The sequence below is a fragment of the Coptis chinensis genome, chromosome 6, assembly GCF_015680905.1.
Source record: "Coptis chinensis isolate HL-2020 chromosome 6, ASM1568090v1, whole genome shotgun sequence".
Lineage (NCBI taxonomy): Eukaryota > Viridiplantae > Streptophyta > Magnoliopsida > Ranunculales > Ranunculaceae > Coptis > Coptis chinensis.
Window position 1 is genome coordinate 25633345 of NC_141461.1, and position 18370 is coordinate 25651714.

The 18370-nt window shown below is 37.8% G+C and overlaps 1 protein-coding gene across 1 annotated transcript; it reads right to left on the minus strand.

The window, feature by feature from the left end:
- Positions 1-3326: 3326 nt before the first annotated feature.
- On the minus strand, positions 3327-4313 carry LOC147492326 (uncharacterized). The gene has a single exon (XM_086567470.1). It carries the CDS (start codon positions 4311-4313, stop codon positions 3327-3329), a length of 987 nt encoding a protein of 328 aa, XP_086423596.1.
- Positions 4314-18370: the final 14057 nt, after the last annotated feature.

Sequence of the window (18370 nt, forward strand, 5' to 3'; positions counted from 1 at the left end):
ATGCAGTCATTTGGACAAGCATCTATCGTCTCGTACTCCATACCTAAGGACTTGATCCATTCTTTGGCTTCGTATATACTGACTGGTAAGGTATTATCTTCAGGGAGAATTCCTCTTAGAGTGTTCAATAGATCGGTGAAACAGTTGTCTGACAGCTGATGTTTCGTCTTAAGGTTAACCAGCTCAACTATTACAGATAACTTCGTTTGATTGTTCCTACAAGATGAATAAATAGGTCTCTTCACATCTTCCCATAAATTGTTAAACTTCGTTTCCTTCCCTATATCATTTGGATTTTGATGACAGTGGTACTCATTATGAGAATTTGAATCATCGTCCAAGCTCATCTCATCTACATTTTGATCTTCATCTGAAGTACTCCCATCCATGGACTCATACAAACCATCAAGATGAACATATCCTAACTCTTCACTAACTAAATCAATGTCTCGAGAATAGCCATCTTCATATTGGCTATGGGAGGAAGGACCAACAGTCTCAACATTGATTGCATCTTCTTCAAATGATTCCCCATGAAAATACCATGTCGTATAGGATGGGTCTATTCCAATACGAATTAAATGGTCAGCCACTATTTTCGGATCAACCCTTCCACTCACATTACGACACCTCACACATGGACAAGAGCACCAAGTTCCTTTTCCTAATCTATCGGTCATGAACTTTAAAAAAGATTCAAGTCCATCCAAGTATTCATTGCTATTCAATGGTGCTGACATCCAATCTTTGTGTGGTAGTAATAAAGCCATTCCTTTCACACAGAAATGGCTTTGGTTTGTGAGATTTATTCCTGCGTGCCTATTGAGGACATAAAAGATGTGTTGTAGTGAGGATACAAAAGATGAAACAGACCAGACACTCTCAAATTAATAGATAAGTGGACATAATAAATGCAATTATAAACAAATAATATCAAAGGACAACAACGATATCAACAATCATAGTTGTTGGGTATTAAATACAAAAAGGTGGCCATAAGCAGAAAGCTATAATCAAATCAAGTTTATCAATAGCAGCCTTCAAACTCAAAAAAACACTAACAAATGTCAAAACAGTGAGACAAACAAAGACTACTAATATGTATGGAAAACTGTGTATTCCCGACTTCCCCAGTAGATAGTCCCTCATTTGTCATTTTGCATAAGTAACTAAGTAAGCCTTGCCATATCTTCAAAAATATGAGTTTGTAAGTGTCCCAAATGACAAACCTCGGCTTTTAGTTGACGGATCATGCCTATTTAAGCTGTGCAAGGCCCTCAAACAATTCCCTTTCTCTGTTCTATCTCTTCTATATATGCACTCTTTGTAAACATTAAGCAACAACTATGTTGTTGTGTTGAAAAAAACTTGGAAGAAAAGTTATCACTGGGTTCTTGGCAAGTGGATACTCTTGGGCTTAACTCATCCAACTAATAATATTACTATCAGTTCTCCTACAAAATTTCCACAACACAGTCCAATACCAACAAGAGCACTTCACTTCTATGGCATAAAGACGTAAGAAGAAGGAAGCAAAAGAAAGTAGTAGAGCAAAAACAAAGTCACTTCACTATTTTGGCAAGAGGACTCGCCAAGAATATGGTACTAAGGGAATCACCCAATTCAATGGGCACTAGTAGTAAACATGTCGTCATTGTCATGGATGCTTTAAGAATTCTCATCTGAGACCCTTCAATGGGCCCCTCGACCATGTCATTGGCATTGGCATTGATTATTCAAAAATACCTAAAATATTTACAAAAGCATCACTCATTCAAAAATATTTCTCAAATCAATGTTAAAATTCAGGTAAATAAGATAACTAAATCAAAATTATTCAAATCAACAAAATCAATGAATTTAACAATTCGATTTGAGGAGAACAGAAAATATAATGATAAAACTAGGGTTTCTAATTAGATTTGAGGAGAATGAAAAATCACCTTATTGAGTAAAACACCTTTGACAACGAAAGAGAGTGGAATCGCCTTAATCTTTTTTCGTAAATCACCTTTGAGTAAATCACCTTTCTGATAAATGAAAAAAAGAAATGAAATGAAAAAAGAAAAAAGAGTCGGTGGTTTTTATTTCGTTTTGGGCTGTTTATATTGGGCTTTTCTTTTTTAAGTATTTCAAACAAAAAAAATAAGCGAGAGACTTTTTTTAATATAAACGGCGCTGGTTACGGGTCCAAAGATTCGGCGCTAATGTTCGCGTCTTTTAACCTGTCTTTTATTAACCAATCTGGTGTAGTGAATGTGGCATTTTAAAAGTAGAAAACTGGCAAAATCTATTAACACATAACAACGAAGAGTAGAAAACGTTAATAACGATCGGCGATTGTTGCATGTTTGCACTACCACAACCAAAGTACATATGAAACTGGAAGGAATGATTGCGGGAGAAGAAATCGGAGACATATTGGAAATAACAAGTAACAAGGGTTCAGAAGATCAAACTCATGACTGAGGCATGACCCACAATATAAAACAAATATATATGAGAGAATAAACAGATAGAACAGAACATTCAATGCACAATGGCGATTGAACATTTAGAACCTAGTATACCCAGTGGTGAATAAAAAATTATACATAAAAAATATCCATGGCTTTCCACTGCCCACAACTTTGCAAGGGAAAGTTTCATTTTAAAAGTTCCAATATAAATAATGAGCGAAAAAATTATCATTATATATATTAGAGTAACAATTTGTTACTATGTTTAGTATTAGCAATTATCTTGTAGGATATAGATATATTAGCAAGTATTTTGTAATCTTAGTAAGTGTATTATCTTTTCCTAGATAAGTGGATCTAGGAGATCTCTATATTCATGTATACATACTACTAGAAACATCAATAAATATTATCAGAAATATCCATTAAAACATCTTTGACATGGTATCAAGACCCAACTCCGATTTCCTTTCCACTACCCCATTACTATAGGAATCAGAGCTTTTTTTGGTGTTTGGTTTCTTATACTATTTATTACCCTCTCCTACTTATTGTTCTTGTCTTTTTTTATCTAGTTCATTATTTGTGTTATATATCATAATGACAGACTTAACTACCAATAATGATTCCGTTGTTGTGCATTCTAATAACGATTCCACGGTAATGTCTAATTTTTATATGAAAGAGATGTCCTCACTAATTACTTCAGAACGAGTTGATGGTACTAATTACATCGAGTGGTCATTGAATGTGCAGAACAAGATCAGGGGCAGAAAACGTTGGGGCTTTATCTCTTTTTTTTGCACGCAAGTAAGGAAATTTATTAATGAAAGGAGTTGTCAAAGAAAATACAAGTTACATGCTTTATCATCCAAATCGATAATAGGTCCTAAAAGGACTTTCTATCTTAGAGACAAAGTCTGGTCTTCTAGTGCACCATATTGAAGTGTCAGGCAATAAGGTGGATCCCTTCCTTGCTGCTGCATCTGCGCTGAAGTTGCCTTCTCTCCAAACATGTGAGAGCTTCCAGTGTTGTAATAGTGCAATTGCTCGCTTCCATCTCGCTCTAAACCGCCATGGAATTGCATCGCTATTGAAGGCCTTCACAGCAGCTTTTGAGTCGGCTTCAATCCATATGTAGCCCCAATTCATCTCCACCGCTTTCTCGGCTGCCATGACTATGGCTGTGCATTCGGCATGATAACTATCTACCCGACCCAGACCCACAGCCAGAACCCTAACCACAGCTAAATCCTTATTCCGGCATACCATACCAACTCCGCCATTGCTAGGAACTCCTTGGGCTGATCCATCGGTATTGCATTTGATGACATTGCCCACTGGAGCGACCCAGTGCACTTCTTGGATCAACTGCGCTGGTGCACTTTTCACATGTACATCAAGCCTATCAAGAATGCGAAATTCTTTCATGTCATTGCGTTTTTTGCCTTGTGATAGCCAGCCTAAAATCTTGATCCCTTTCAGAACTTCTCTCGCAATGTAACTCAAGCGGATAGGAATGTCATCAAAGTGTTCGCGGTTCCAAGTTTTCCATACCTGCACCATAATATGGACTATGGCAGCGTTCCACAAGTCTTGAATAATAGAACTTCTACCTTTTGCAATTCGCTGTAAAGCTTTAAAGTTATGATCCAGAATATTTAGTTCGAACAAGGCTGCTGGTGCCCATGCCCAAATATCTCGAACCTTGCTGCAATCCCATAACATGTGCTGTGCGTTTTCCTCCTCTTGATGGCAGAAGTGGCATCGTGAGGCAAGAGATACCCCTACCTGCTTCACCCTGTCATCTGTTGGTACCGCCTTGTGCAAAACCTTCCACGCGATACAAGCCATTCTAGGGTGTAAATGCATTGCCCAAAGCTTCCAATGCCAAGAGATCTTGTTCTTCTTTTGTCGAATAGCTTCAAACGCGGACTAAACCGAGAATGTTCCATCAGTTTCTGTTTTCCAGATTCGAATATCCTTTTCCCCACTAGGTTGTGGTATGGAAGACAAGTCTATTCCCAGACGATTGAACACTTCAGCTACTACCTCCGGGAACTTCCATTTCTTGTCTTCTATAACATCTGCTACCTTTGCCTTGAAACCAGCCCAGTTCCTCTCGGGGAGCAGCTTTATAACCGATTGCCCTGCCCAATTATCTCTCCATAGATCCACCTTGTCGCCTTTTCCTATGATCCATCCGGTGAAAGGTTTTACATCATGCAAAGCACCTCTAAGGCCTGGCCAAACCGATGAGGGCTTGTGGTAAGTGAGGAAGCTTCCATCCTTTTTTGTGAATTTCCTATTCATGAAGATACTCCAATCATTTTGTTTATTTAAGAAGCACCATGCTAACTTGATGAGGAGAGCTTTGTTCAGTTCCTCCAACCTTCGTATTCCAAGCCCACCTTCATCCTTGGGTTTACAAACACTTTCCCATTGAAGAGTGATCATTCATCTCTTAGTGGGATCCCCTGACCATATAAAATTTCTTATGGCCGCTTCTCTTTCCTTGATGCTTTTCTTGGGCCATTTATACATCGACATATTGTGTATCGGTATACTTGATAGGATAGCCTGTGCCATGACCACTCGCCCTTGAAAAGATAACAACCTGCCTGCCCACCCAGAAGCTTTCCTTTTGATTCTGTCGACAAGTGGTTGGATATATCTACTTGTAACTCTGCCTTTAAAAAGTGGAACTCCAAGATATTGTTTCGGAAGCTCCCCTTCTTTAATATCCAAAAGCTCCTCTACTTTCCTTTTCTTAACACCTGTCATGTTCCCCAGGAAAATTTTGCTTTTTGCGGTGTTAAAAAATTGTCCAGCTACTTGTTGGTACTCTGAAAGGGCCAACTTCAGTTGTCTAAGCCCTCGGATGTCACCATTTGCAAACATAAAGAGATCATCTGCAAATAGAAGATGAGTAGGCCCCGGAGTATCTCCGATGGTCACCATCTGCTTCACAAGGCCAGCCTGAAAACGGTGATTAATTCTCCTGCTTAGAACATCTTCCGCCAAGTCGAAAAGGAATGTGGACAGAGGGTCTCCCTGCCTCAATCCTCTTCCAGCCACAAAGAACCCACATGGTCCTCCATTTATCATAACCAAAAGCTTTGCACTGCTAAGAATAGTCTCAATCCAATCACACCACCTTTTGGAGAAGCCAAATCTCTTCATAACCTCAGCAAGGAACTCCTAGCTCAAAGTATCAAACACCTACGCTATGTCCAACTTCAGCCCAATGTTACCACCCCTTCTTTTATGATCAAGCTCATTCATCATTTCTGACGCTAAATAGATGCCCGTGGAGCTATTCCGGCCTTTGATAAAACCGAGCTGTTCACTACTAATCAACTTGTTTGCCATTAGTTTAACCCTTATAGACAAGATTTTTATAATAATTTTAAAAAGGAAATTACTAAGGCATACCGGTCTATAATGATTTACAGATTTGGCATTTGTTACCTTTGGTAGGAGCACCAGAAAATTTGAGTTCATACCCTGCGGAAGCTTGTTGTCTTTGAAGAAAGAGATAATGGCTTTGCTGACATCCAGTCCCACTATATCCCAAAAAGTTTGGTAAAAAGTTCCTTGAAATCCATCCGGACCTGGTGAGCTATTAGCGTCCATGTTAAACACTGCATGCCTTATCTCTGTGAAGTTAGGAATTGCTAAGATAGTTGCATTATCGTCATCAGTCACAAGCTTCGGTATGAGCTCCATCAGTCCAACATTGGGTCTGACTGTTTGCGGCTTGTACTTGGCTTCAAACACTGAGACAATGTGCTGTTTAATGTCTTGCTGCTGCTTAAGAATGGTTCCATCACTTTTCTGAATCTCCAGGATCAAGGCTTTATTCATTTGCAGCTTGTGAAGAGCATGGAAATAAGTTGTGTTCCTGTCCCCTTCAAAAGCCTCACTAACTCTAGCTTTCTGCCGCCATTGTGCCGCTTCTGTGTCCAAAATGCCATTTAGTTCCTCTTCTTTATTCCGTTCCATTGCTTGAAGCTGAACATTAAAAGGATCCTCCTCTTGCTCCTTCATTATCCATTCCAGATCCTCTGTCGCACTCTTTTTCTTTTTGCTCAAATCCCCGAAAGTTTCCCTGCTCCATGTTTTTAGAGCTTCCTTCAACCTTTTGAGTTTTTTCATAACTTTTCTGATGGGCACGTCCTCGAGGCATTCTTCCCAGCTCTGTTTCACAACCTCTTTGAGGCTCTCGTGCTTTATCCAATGCTTCTTGAACCTGAAAGGAATATTGTGAGGCTTCGGAATAGTGGTGAACCATCCTACAATAGGGGAGTGGTCAAAAATCTCCGTTGTAGGATTTTGCTTCGCCATCCTGTGGCTGCATCTATCCATTTCTGATTAACCAAAATGTAATCAATTTTCTGTACCATTCTTCTATCTCCGTGTCTTTTGTTTGACCATGAAAACTGGAAGCCGAGACTTGTAGTATCCATGAGAGCATTCCCATTTATAAACTCAACAAACTCATTTACTGCTGTTTGACAAGGAAGCCTCCCCCCTTTCCTTTCTACATTCGAAGTAACAACATTAAAGTCCCCTGCCACTGCCCAAGCTTCCGCATTCAAACCTAGCTGCGACAACTCTTCCCATAGTGCTCTTCTTTGCACATAAGGTGATCTGGCATGAACCAGTGATATAAGAAGATCACCAGTTTTAATAGTAATTTGCTGATGTGACATATCAAAAAGATTTATTACAATTCCCTTCCTCCAAAAAACCCAGATATTCCCTATCCTATTGGGAATATTATTGTGTACAAAGTCCTCATTGAACCCCAACCTGCAAAGAAAATCAGGCATCCTAGAAGGCGGAGAAATGAGAGGTTCAGCCAAACATAGAATGTCTGGTTTATGACTAGCTATGACGTCCTTCAGGTAAGTGATTAATTTTTCTTGTTTCACTCCCCTGACGTTCCAATAGCTTATATTCATTGTTGAGTTATGGAGGCGAGCCTGGCCCTTGTAGATGGAGGTGAGAGATCTTGCTCCATCCACTTGGACTTTGTTGCCTTCTTCCTTTGTGTCCTCCATGGTCCTTTTTTCTCAGCTCTCTCGGACTCTTCTGCCTCCTCATCCATGTCTGCCCAACAGGTCGATGCCAATAGCGAGTTCGCTTCATTTAGAGCTCTGAGAGTATTTATGGGTGACTTGAATGATGCTATGGGGTCGTTCTCATCTGCAACTACCATTTGTAAACGGTGGGAATCATCATATGAGCTTATCTCATAGCCAGTGTGCTCTCTTTCATGAAGAGTGCCACCTACTTGGTCTTCTATTCTGTCTAATACAATAACTTGATCACCAGTATTAACGGCCCCTATTAATGTCCTTGCATTCTCCGCTGAGCCAAGAGTTCCAGTAGTTTGATTTGGACTATTTACAGCATCCACTGTTTCCCCTACCTCGATATCAGCTGTGGTCTGAGTGGTCTCTTCCAGTTCCGAAATAGAGTCCTGAAAGATATCCCTTAGTTCTGTTACGTAAGCCTCTATCAAATTCTCAAGAGCGTCCTTCGTGCCGCTCACTCCTGCGTTCAAGACTTGGGCATTATTAATCTTCTTCCTTCTATTTCTTTTATATTTTTTCCTCTGCCATGCCGGTTGATCAAGCACTGGTGCTTCCTTGCCTTTAGTACTCTCAGGCAATTGCTCATTTGGCTTGGATGCAGTGCTCCTGATTGTTGTTTCTCCATCCCTTATCCTTCTCATCACCGTACATTCAGCCATGATATGTCCTACTACTTTGCAGTGAGGGCAGAATTTCGACAATTTATCCACCTCCACCTCTTGGAGAAAAGATTTTCCTTCCCCCTCCTCCACTAAGATTTTTCCAGGGATAGGCTTGGCAAGATCTATTTCAACCAAAACTAACACAAAGAAACTGAAGTCTCGGTTTAAAGTGTGCTTATCAACACCTACTAGGTTTCCAAGCCCTCTTGCTATGGACATAAGAATTTCATAGTCCCAGTATTGTTGTCCAAGCTTTGGAAATTTCACCCAAACTGCTGATGTGGAAGTTTGGTGTACTGCTGGATCAAAATCAGGCGTCCATTTCGAAAGTCGTAGAATTTGGTCTCCAAACTTCCAGGGGCCTCCACCCCAAATCTTTCTCAAGTCTTCTTCACAAGTTAGGCATATCATGAAAAACCCCTTGCCTAATGGAATGATTTTCCAATCCCCTTGCGGTTGCCATTTCTCCTGAGCTATTCTTTTAACTTCCTCTAGCTTTATCTTCTGGAACTCTAACCTCCCTATCAAGCAGCATTTACAGTAAAACAGTCCTCTTTCAACTGCTTTTTGTGGCAGTCTAATAGAAGGAGTGCTACCTTTCATCTCTCGGGATTTGGAAGATCATTCACGTTTAGTCAGTTGGGGTTGAGCACCTCTAACTTTGTCGCAAATGAAGCTTTAGAAACCCGGTCCCATCTTTCACTATATCACGGAGATTCATGAACCTTCTTTGGGACTGCCTCACCGTAAGAAAAAGGATGGATTCTCAAAAGCATAAAGATCCATGCTTGTTTGTTTCCTTTTCTAAACTCACACCACAAGTGATGGAGGATTTTACCGAAAAGGAAAGAAACAAGAAGCTAGAAACGGATAAGAAAACCCTACCTAATGTTTTTTTCTATTCTAGGAAAAAAGAGGGCACTGGATCACTAGAGTAGGTTAAGTTATTTCACAACAAGTCCCCCCTAAGAGTGTCCCCATTAAAGACTGTGGAAAAGGCTCTGGGGCTTTATCTCTGGTACTAAGGCTGCTCCAACAAACATAAATTCTGGAGAATATGAAACTTGGGAGGACGAGAACTATCTGGTCAAGTCTTGGCTTCTTGATGCAATGATCAAGGACATCAGGTCAATTTTCCTTCGCTTATCTACGGCCAAGGAAATCTGGGATACTGCAAAACAAACTTACTTTGTTAGCCAAGATACATCGAAGGGTTATCAGCTATATTGTGAGGGAATTTCTGTCCACCAAAATAGAGGTTCTATTCTTCCTTATTTTGGAAAACTGAAAATAATATGGCAGGAATTTGATGCTATTGAAGATTGCACTATGAAGTGTTCCAATGACATTAAGAAATATACCATAAAGGTTAATTCTCAGCGTGTGTATGTTTCCTTGGCCGGTCTTGATTCTCATTTGGATGGGGTTCGTGGTCGTGTTCTTGCTATTAAGCCACTTCCAGACATACAGTCCGTTTATGTCATGGTTTATGCTGAGGTGAATCGTTAGGATGCCATGCTTGGTGGGACATCTAATGAAGGGACTGCTATGGCAGCTCGAAAATCATTTGCTCGTCCTAATTCAAAGAAAGGAGTTCGTAAGTGTACCCATTGTAATGGTGATAACCATGTAGTTGACACCTGCTTTAAGCTACATGGTTATCAGTTAACATCCAAAGGGTAAGGTGTCTCCCATGTCTTCTAACTCTAAGGCGTAGGGTTCAAGTTCAAGAGTCACTTAGTCATTTGCTACGGTTTTGTTGCCCGGGTATATCTAACTCTGCTCTTATTGCTTTTACTGGAAATAGTGATTAGATAATTGACACGGGTGTCACTGATCATATGACTTGCGATCGATATAAATTTAGCTATTTCACCCTATAGTTGTCCCAAATCAGTCATTACAAATGCTAATGGTGTGTCATCTCCAGTTGTTGGTATTGGCATTATACTTTTGTCCCTTTCTTTATCTATCTAGGATATTTTATTTGTTCCGTCACTAAATTGTAACATTCTCTCTGTTAGCCAATTAACCAAATCTAATAATTGTGTTGCCATATTCTTTTCCACTCACTGTATTTTTCATAACACCCATAGCAAGGAGAGGATTGGAAATGGTAAACAAAGTGGAGGATTGTACTATCTGGAGGATGGTTTTCAACGGTCCAATCAAGGAGTACAAGCTTATGTTATGAGTGATGATAAGGTTAATAAAAATAAAAACGAGATTTGGCTTTGGCATAGACGACTAGGACATCCCTCATTTGGTTATCTTAGGAGATTATTTTCCTCTTTATTTAATGGTTGTAGTCTTTCTGATTTTGCTTGTGAAACCTGTGTAATGGCGAAAAGGCATCGTACTGTTTTCCCTTCAAGTGATAATAAATCTATTGCTCCTTTTTCTTTAGTTCATTCAGATGTTTGGGGTCCTGCCCCACGTCCTACACATAACGGGATGAAATGGTTTATTACTTTTGTCGATGACTGCACTCGGATGACCTGGGTATATCTTTTAAAACATAAAAGTGATGTCTGTACAGTTTTTCCCCTTTTCCATCAGATGGTGCTCACACAGTTTAACATCTCTGTAAAGGTTGTTCGCTCTGATAATGGGGGTGAGTATTTCAAAAAGGAATTGACTGGCTTTCTATATTCGGTTGGTATTCTACATCAAACCTCTTGCTCTTATTCCCCTCAGCAAAATGGGGTTGCAGAACGAAAAAATAGACATCTTTTAGAAATTACTCGGTCTTTATTAATTGGTGGTCATGTCTCATCTCACTTATGGGGTGAGGCTTTGAACTCTGCTGTTTACTTAATGAATCGTACACCCTCTAGTGTTGTCCAATTTCGGAGACCCTTAGATGTGCTTTCTGATCACTGTACGCTTCCGCCCATTGTTCATTTAGCACCCTATATCTTCGGGTGTGTGGTGTATGTTCACTTACATACACAACAACGTACCAAACTTGATCCATGTGCATTGAAGTGTGTCTTTGCTGGGTATGGCTCAACTCAAAAGGGTTATAAGTGTTATCATCCATCGTCTAAAAAAAATTTGTCTCAATGGATGTCAGTTTTCATGAACACGACCTTTTTTATACAGAGATCACTGATTCTTCCCTTCAGGGAGAGAATAGATATGAAATGCAGAATCATGATGATATAATGGTCTTTGATTTATCGGGACCACAATCATCTAGTGATACAAACTCAATAGAAGAAGTCGTCGATGCAACCTCCACTGAGTATTCAAATGAAGGATGTGAAGATCAAATCCATGATAGTACATTACCTCCTACAACGGATCCACTAATCCAATCTTCTCCAGAATATCCATTAGAGGTATCGCTTGACTCTATTATTGTTGATTCTAATATTCTTGATGTTAATCTACCCAGTCTTAATTCTGAACTAGTTCAATATCATCTTCCACCTCGATCTAACCGTGGCCAACCACCAATTAAATATGAACCTGATCCTAAAGTTAGAGTGAAATATCCCATAAGCAACCATGTGTCATCTCACAAGTTGTCCAAGTCATATGCATCTTATATATTCCAGTTATCATCTATCTCTATTCCTAGTAAAGTGCAGGAAGCTTTAGCAGATTCTAGATGAACCAAAGCTATGGCAGAAGAAATGGCAGCACTGAAAAAGAATACTACTTGGGAACTTGTAATGTTACCAAAGGGAAAAAAGACAGTGGGGTGCAGATGGGTATTTACAGTCAAGCTCAAAGCAGATGGGGCTATTGAGAGATACAAAGCTCGACTGATTGCGAAAGAGTATACACAATCTTATGGTGTAGATTATCAAGAAACTTTCGCACCGGTTGCTAAACTCAATACTGTGAGAGTACTTTTGTCATTAGCAGCTAATAAAGATTGGCCTCTTCTTCAGTTTGATGTAAAAAATGCTTTCTTGCATGGAGATCTTATTGAAGAAGTATATATGGATCCTCCCCTAAGAATACCAGAATACTCAGATACAACAATGGTCTGTAAACTAAAGAAGGCATTATATGGGTTAAAACAGTCCCCAAGAGCTTGGTTTGGCAGGTTCACCAAGTTTATGAAGAAGTTCAGTTACAAACAAAGCAACTCAGATCACACTTTGTTTTTAAAACACAGAAGAGATAAAACCACTGCTTTGATTATCTATGTTGATGATATGGTGGTGACAGGTGATGATCATGAGGAGATTTCTAGCTTACAACAGTATCTAGCTTCTGAATTTGAAATGAAACAGGTTGGAGACCTTAAATATTTCCTTGGGATTGAGGTAGCCCGATCAAAGAGTAGTATTTTCTTATGCTAGCAGAAATACATTCTTGATTTATTATCTGAGATGGGAATGCTCGGATGTAAGCCAGTTGATACTCCCATTGAGCAGAACCACAAACTGTTTCTGTGTTTGAATGCAACTCCAACCGATAAGAGGAGATATCAGAAGTTTGTAAGGAAACTGATCTAATTTATCGTATACCAGGCCATATATTGCGTATGCAATTAGTGTCGTGAGTCAATTCATGCATGACCCACGTAAACCTCATATAGATGCTGTAGAGCGCATATTGAGATATTTGAAATCTGCTTCGGGTAAAGGCTTATTGTTCTAGAAACATAATCACCTAAAAGTAGAATGCTACACTGATGCAGATTGGGTAGGTTCAGCCGACAACAGAAGGTCTACCTCAAGATACTTCACTTTTGTAGGTGGAAACCTTGTGACTTGGAGGAGTAAAAAACAGCTAGTAGTATCAAGATCAAGTGCTGAAGCTGAATATAGAGGTATGACATATAGGGTATGTGAGTTGCTGTGGTTGAGAAATTTTTTGTAGGACTTGGGTTTTAAACCAAAAGTGGAAATAAATCTATATTGTGACAATACGTCAGCTATAGAGATAGCTCATAATCCTGTTCAACATGATCGGACGAAGCATGTGGAGATTGATAGACATTTTATCAAAGAGAAACTTGAAGCTGGAATTATTACTTTTCCATTTGTAAAGTCTGAAGACCAACTAGCAGATGTCCTTACTAAAGCAGTGGCTAGCAAGGTGTTTAATGATTCTCTTGTCAAGTTGGGTATGTGCGATATCCACGCACCAACTTGAGGGGTGCTGAAATAAGGTAGGGCGCCCCGGGGGCAGCTTTGTCCAAGCATATCCAAGCGCGGGGCACGCTTAACTCTTTGGAGGTTCGTCAAGACAAGAGCGCGGGGCGTGCCTTTGTCCAGGTATATCCAAGTGCGGGGCGCGCTCAACTCTCTGGAGGTTCGTCAAGACAAAAGCGTGGGGCGCGCCTTTGTCCACGCATATCCAAGCGCGGGGCACGCTCAACTCTTTTCAAGTTAGGTATATGCAATATCCACGCACCAACTTGAGGGGGGGGGGGGGGTGTTAGAGTAACAATTTGTTACTATGTTTAGTATTAGTATAGCAAGTATCTTGTAGGATATAGATATATTAGCAAGTATTTTGTAATCTTAGTAAGTGTATTATCTTTTCCTAGATAAGTGGATCTAGGAAATCTCTGTATTCATGTATATATACTACTAGAAACATCAATAAAGATTATCAGAAATATCCATTAAAACATCTTTGACAATATAATCATCATTTTGTCAATCAATTAATTGGCAAAACTTCAGCATTAAAGACGTAGCAAGTAAATAATTAAAATGAATTGGAGAAACTTCAGCAATGAAGCAATGAAGACGTAGAAGTAAATCTCCGAAATCACAAATTTATGGCTGGAAACAAAGTATGGATGAAACCTAAATACAAAAATAAATTTTATTGATAAGGAACCATAACACTGAAGAGAAATTAAAAGCATATTTGAAATCACATTTTCAGAATTTTGAAGAGAGTAAAAGAGAGGATTGGTAATAGCCACACGTACCTATGATTGTTTTTCTCATTTTAATCACCGTAATGACTAACGAGAAATAAAGATGGAGAGTCTTGTTTCTGCGACGTTAGGATTGGGAACAGTCCTTAAATTTCTTTTTTTTTACTTGTTTTGTTATTAAACGAAACGTTGTGACGGTTGTGTTAACTGTTGAGGGATAGAAGTTGAAATTACCGAACTGCCCATAGCTTAAAGTTTAAAATGAATTGGAATGGTGAAACTTTTCGGTACCCTTTTTATTTAAAAGTTTGGTTTAAAAAGATGCAATACAACGGGTTTAATCTCCCTAGTACTTAAATAGTTGCACAAAAAACCCCGGAAGCGAACAAATGCATAAAACCTTCCTATTATTTAAAACATAACATCAAAGCCAAATAGATCAAAATACTCTTGTGAACTCTAAATTTCTATTTCGAATTTAAAGAAAACCGGGCTGATGTCATCAATCTTTACTTATAATTTCGGCTTAAGGACAAACCGGGCTGACGTCATTCTATGTAAATTTGTATTTACATATGACAATATAAAATTACACGGTCTTCTTAACCTATTTAAATTTAAATTTTTCTATGAAATTTTTTTTCATAGAAAACTTTAAATTTATATTCTGTCAGGTGTCGTCAGAAAATTTTCAATTCCAAAAGTTACTATGTAAATTTAAGTTTTCATAGCTCCAATGACTATATAAATATAGTTTTACATATATATGACTATGTAAAAATACATTTATATATAATCGGACAATTTTCAATCCCAAAAGAGTAAAAAAATGAAATAAGATAAAATGGGAAATAAAAACATACCAGATTTTATCTCTTTTTTGGAAAATAGGAAGGTTATTTAACGAGACCTAAATAATAGGGAGGTTATGTGATATGAGTCGATAGGAGAGAGTTTATACTCAACCGAGTTAGAACAGAGGGGCTGAGCCTCATTTCTTGTAAAAAGAAGAATATGGGGACTAATAAACGACGGCAAGTTTTTCCATTATACATAAGATAATCTGAATCAGTCTAACAAACATGTTGTTGTTCAACAATTTAGATTAGAGTATAAGCAAGGATTTGATTAGTGCATGCACTGACAGCAATCTGGGAACTTACAAAATTTAAGTAAGTTGAAATATGAAATTGTCAACCGAATACGACCCTTTTTGACAGCTGAATTCCCATTGCAAATTCGAGCTTTTGGCTAAACTCGTTCTTATCGAGTATAGACTACTAGCACAAACGGATTTTAGTGCAACTGTTTGCCTCTTCGGAGTTGGATTCCGAGTCCTTATGGTGCTTGGGAATAATGTATTTGTGAGATATATGCATGTAAGGGTAGTCTACTATCTATATACTAAAGCAGAGACCTCCAATAAAGAAGTTTTTCTCTCCTATGTGGCACTCTAATATGAGAGTTAGTCTTTTTTCTCTCCTATGTGACACTCTAATATGAAAGATAGTATTTTCCAGGAACCTCTTTAGAGAGTTTGAGTATATTTCTAATTCTTATATTTGGAGAGTTTGAGTGTATTTCCAATTTTTATATATTTGATCAAATAAAAATAATTGCTAAAAAATAGGTGATTTGTAGAAGGTAATTTCCTATTATGAATCAAACACTTTTAGTGTTCCAATTCTTATATATTTGATCAAATAAAAAAATTTGCTAAAAAATAGGTGATTTGTATAAGATAATTTTCTATTACGAATCAAACACTTTAAACACTTTTAGTGTTCCAATTCTTATATATTTGCTCAAATAAAAAAAATTGCTAAAAAATAGGTGATTTGTATAAGCTAATTCCCTATTACAAATCATACACTTTTAGTGTCTATGATAAAACACCAACTTATTTCGAATATATCCTTAACGCGGCCTAAAAAACACTACATATTCTTCAGTTAATAATTTATTATGGGGTGTAAAGTCAGCTTCCGACAGTTCCCTACATTATCTAAGGATTATGTGAGATATACCAAATTAGAACACTCAAAATGTTATTTGCATAACCCTTTCATATACCTGGAATTTGCATCTGTTGTTGGTTATTAACTTCTTAAGAAGTAGACCAATATACTTCCCGAGTAAGTGCCTGAATACCCATCACGCACTCTCACATTTTTAACATATGCACTTTTCTTCATTTTCATTTTTCTTTCTTGGATCTCATTCTGATTTTCAAACACATGCAGGCTATAATATGATAATACATATTGAAAGTCTAAACCTATAAAAAGAACACATGCTTATTATGAAGGGGTGTTTTTATTTGCACATTTGATTTATGTTTCTTTGTATGACATTGTTTTTTTAGACAATCGAATGATATATCTAATAATCATCCAAACACAACCTCTCACATACATACACTCGAACACTCGATTCAGAAAATGTCAAAGTTAACACGAGATCAAATGCCAAGGTGCAAACTCTCCTAAGTTCTTTCTTATTAATGTAGAGAACTGTTCTTCTATCGGTTTAAGAACACTATGAAAGGATTGGACGATCACCGATAGTCATATTTGGAAGACAGATAGATGTAATGCATTGTTATGCATGTAATGTTGTTTTTCTATTCAATGTATATAGAACAATAAAGTACGTTTACATGTGAATCCATAAAGTTTTTTCCATCACAATGAGTTGACTATAACAATCTAGATTTTGTATTCAGATATCATCAGAAAACACAAATGAACTCAAAAGCAAAATTGTATTTGGCACTTGGGACGGTTTCCTTTAGGGCCCAAATGGTAAGCAAAACCTTAAGTATATGTACTTAACTAATTTCATTTATAAATAATACATTGGCTTTCTTTGAACTGAATATATACAACCTTCTTACATTTTATTTTAGCTCCTCGAACAGAAATTAGAACTGACTCTTATAACAAATACAAGATACAGTGAGTGAAATCACTTCATTCAAAAGCGATGATTAAATTAACTGATCGAGGCGGCTGTTTTTGGTTTCCTAAGTTTTGTTCTTTTTTTTTTCTGAGTACAAGAAGATGGGATAGCGCTAAAAATAAAATTTCAAAATGTGTGCTCATTCTGAGTGCAGGAAGATGTGATAGTACTAAAAGATATGGGTCAGGATGCTTATAGAATGTCCATACATGGAGTAGGATCCTGCCAAGTAGGGGTGGGAATTTGGCCCTAACGACCCTAACCCGGCCCTGACCGACCCGACCCTAAGCCCTATAAAGCCCTCACAACTAAAGCCCTCACAGAGTTTAGGGCCGGGCTAATGCCTTCTAGGGCAGGGCTAGGGCTAAGATTCTAAAACATAGGCCCGACCCTAACCAAGCCCTAACCGGCCCTGTTTCATACTTTCACTATAAATACACATACCATAATTGTCCAACTCTTTGTTAAATATTTTCAATTAAAATAACATTGTCCTTTGTAATTTATCACTTACACCCAAGGGTACTTCCAATAACTTGTTTTATATAACAAAAACTTGTCAACTTAGCGACCATGAAGAAGACAATGAGCACTAGCCTAATAAAAATAAGACTTTATTCCTTTGATCATCAAGTCAAAGTCCATAACTTATTATTCTCAATTTCTTTTCTCACTTATTTCTTATAAATTATATTTTTATTCACATCCAAGCCAAGTCTAAAACTAAAGGTTTCCTTCCACACCATTAAAGCAAAATACGAGCGGACATTTGTAACATAGAAACCAAAAACACCCTTTGTCGGGAAAAATGACATTTGTAATCTCAAACCTTTCTCCATCACTTGTTCAAAAGCCAATATTTTCATTTCCATATACAAAGCTTGAATCACTTTTAAATTAGAAGAAAGGTAATATTATATTTGTTTGAATCTATTATAGAAATAATTTATGATATTACAAATAGTTTAACAACTTCCATGACCCTTAACCAAAACTATTATGTTTCTTCTTTATATCTATTACTTCTTCCTTTAAAATGATAATATAATTATTTGTCTATGTATTTCAATGTTAAATGTAATTTTAGTGAGGTTTGAGTACAAGGAAGAACAAATTCGAACTCTCGATGTACTTGAGTTCATTAGATTGTGGATGTGCATTTTAAATTTTTGGACTTATACTGATTATTACTAGATTGGTTGGACTTTGAGTTTGTAGATTATTGTACATTTTTGTAATATAAATGAGTTTTAAAACTGATGTAGTAAAAAAAAAGAAAATATATAGGCCCGGCCCTAAAGCCCGACCCTAAACCCCTTAAAGAGGGCT

Excerpts from the sequence above, each read along its gene's own strand:
- LOC147492326 (XM_086567470.1), bottom strand. The coding sequence starts at position 4,313 with ATGGCTTGTATCGCGTGGAAGGTTTTGCACAAGGCGGTACCAACAGAT.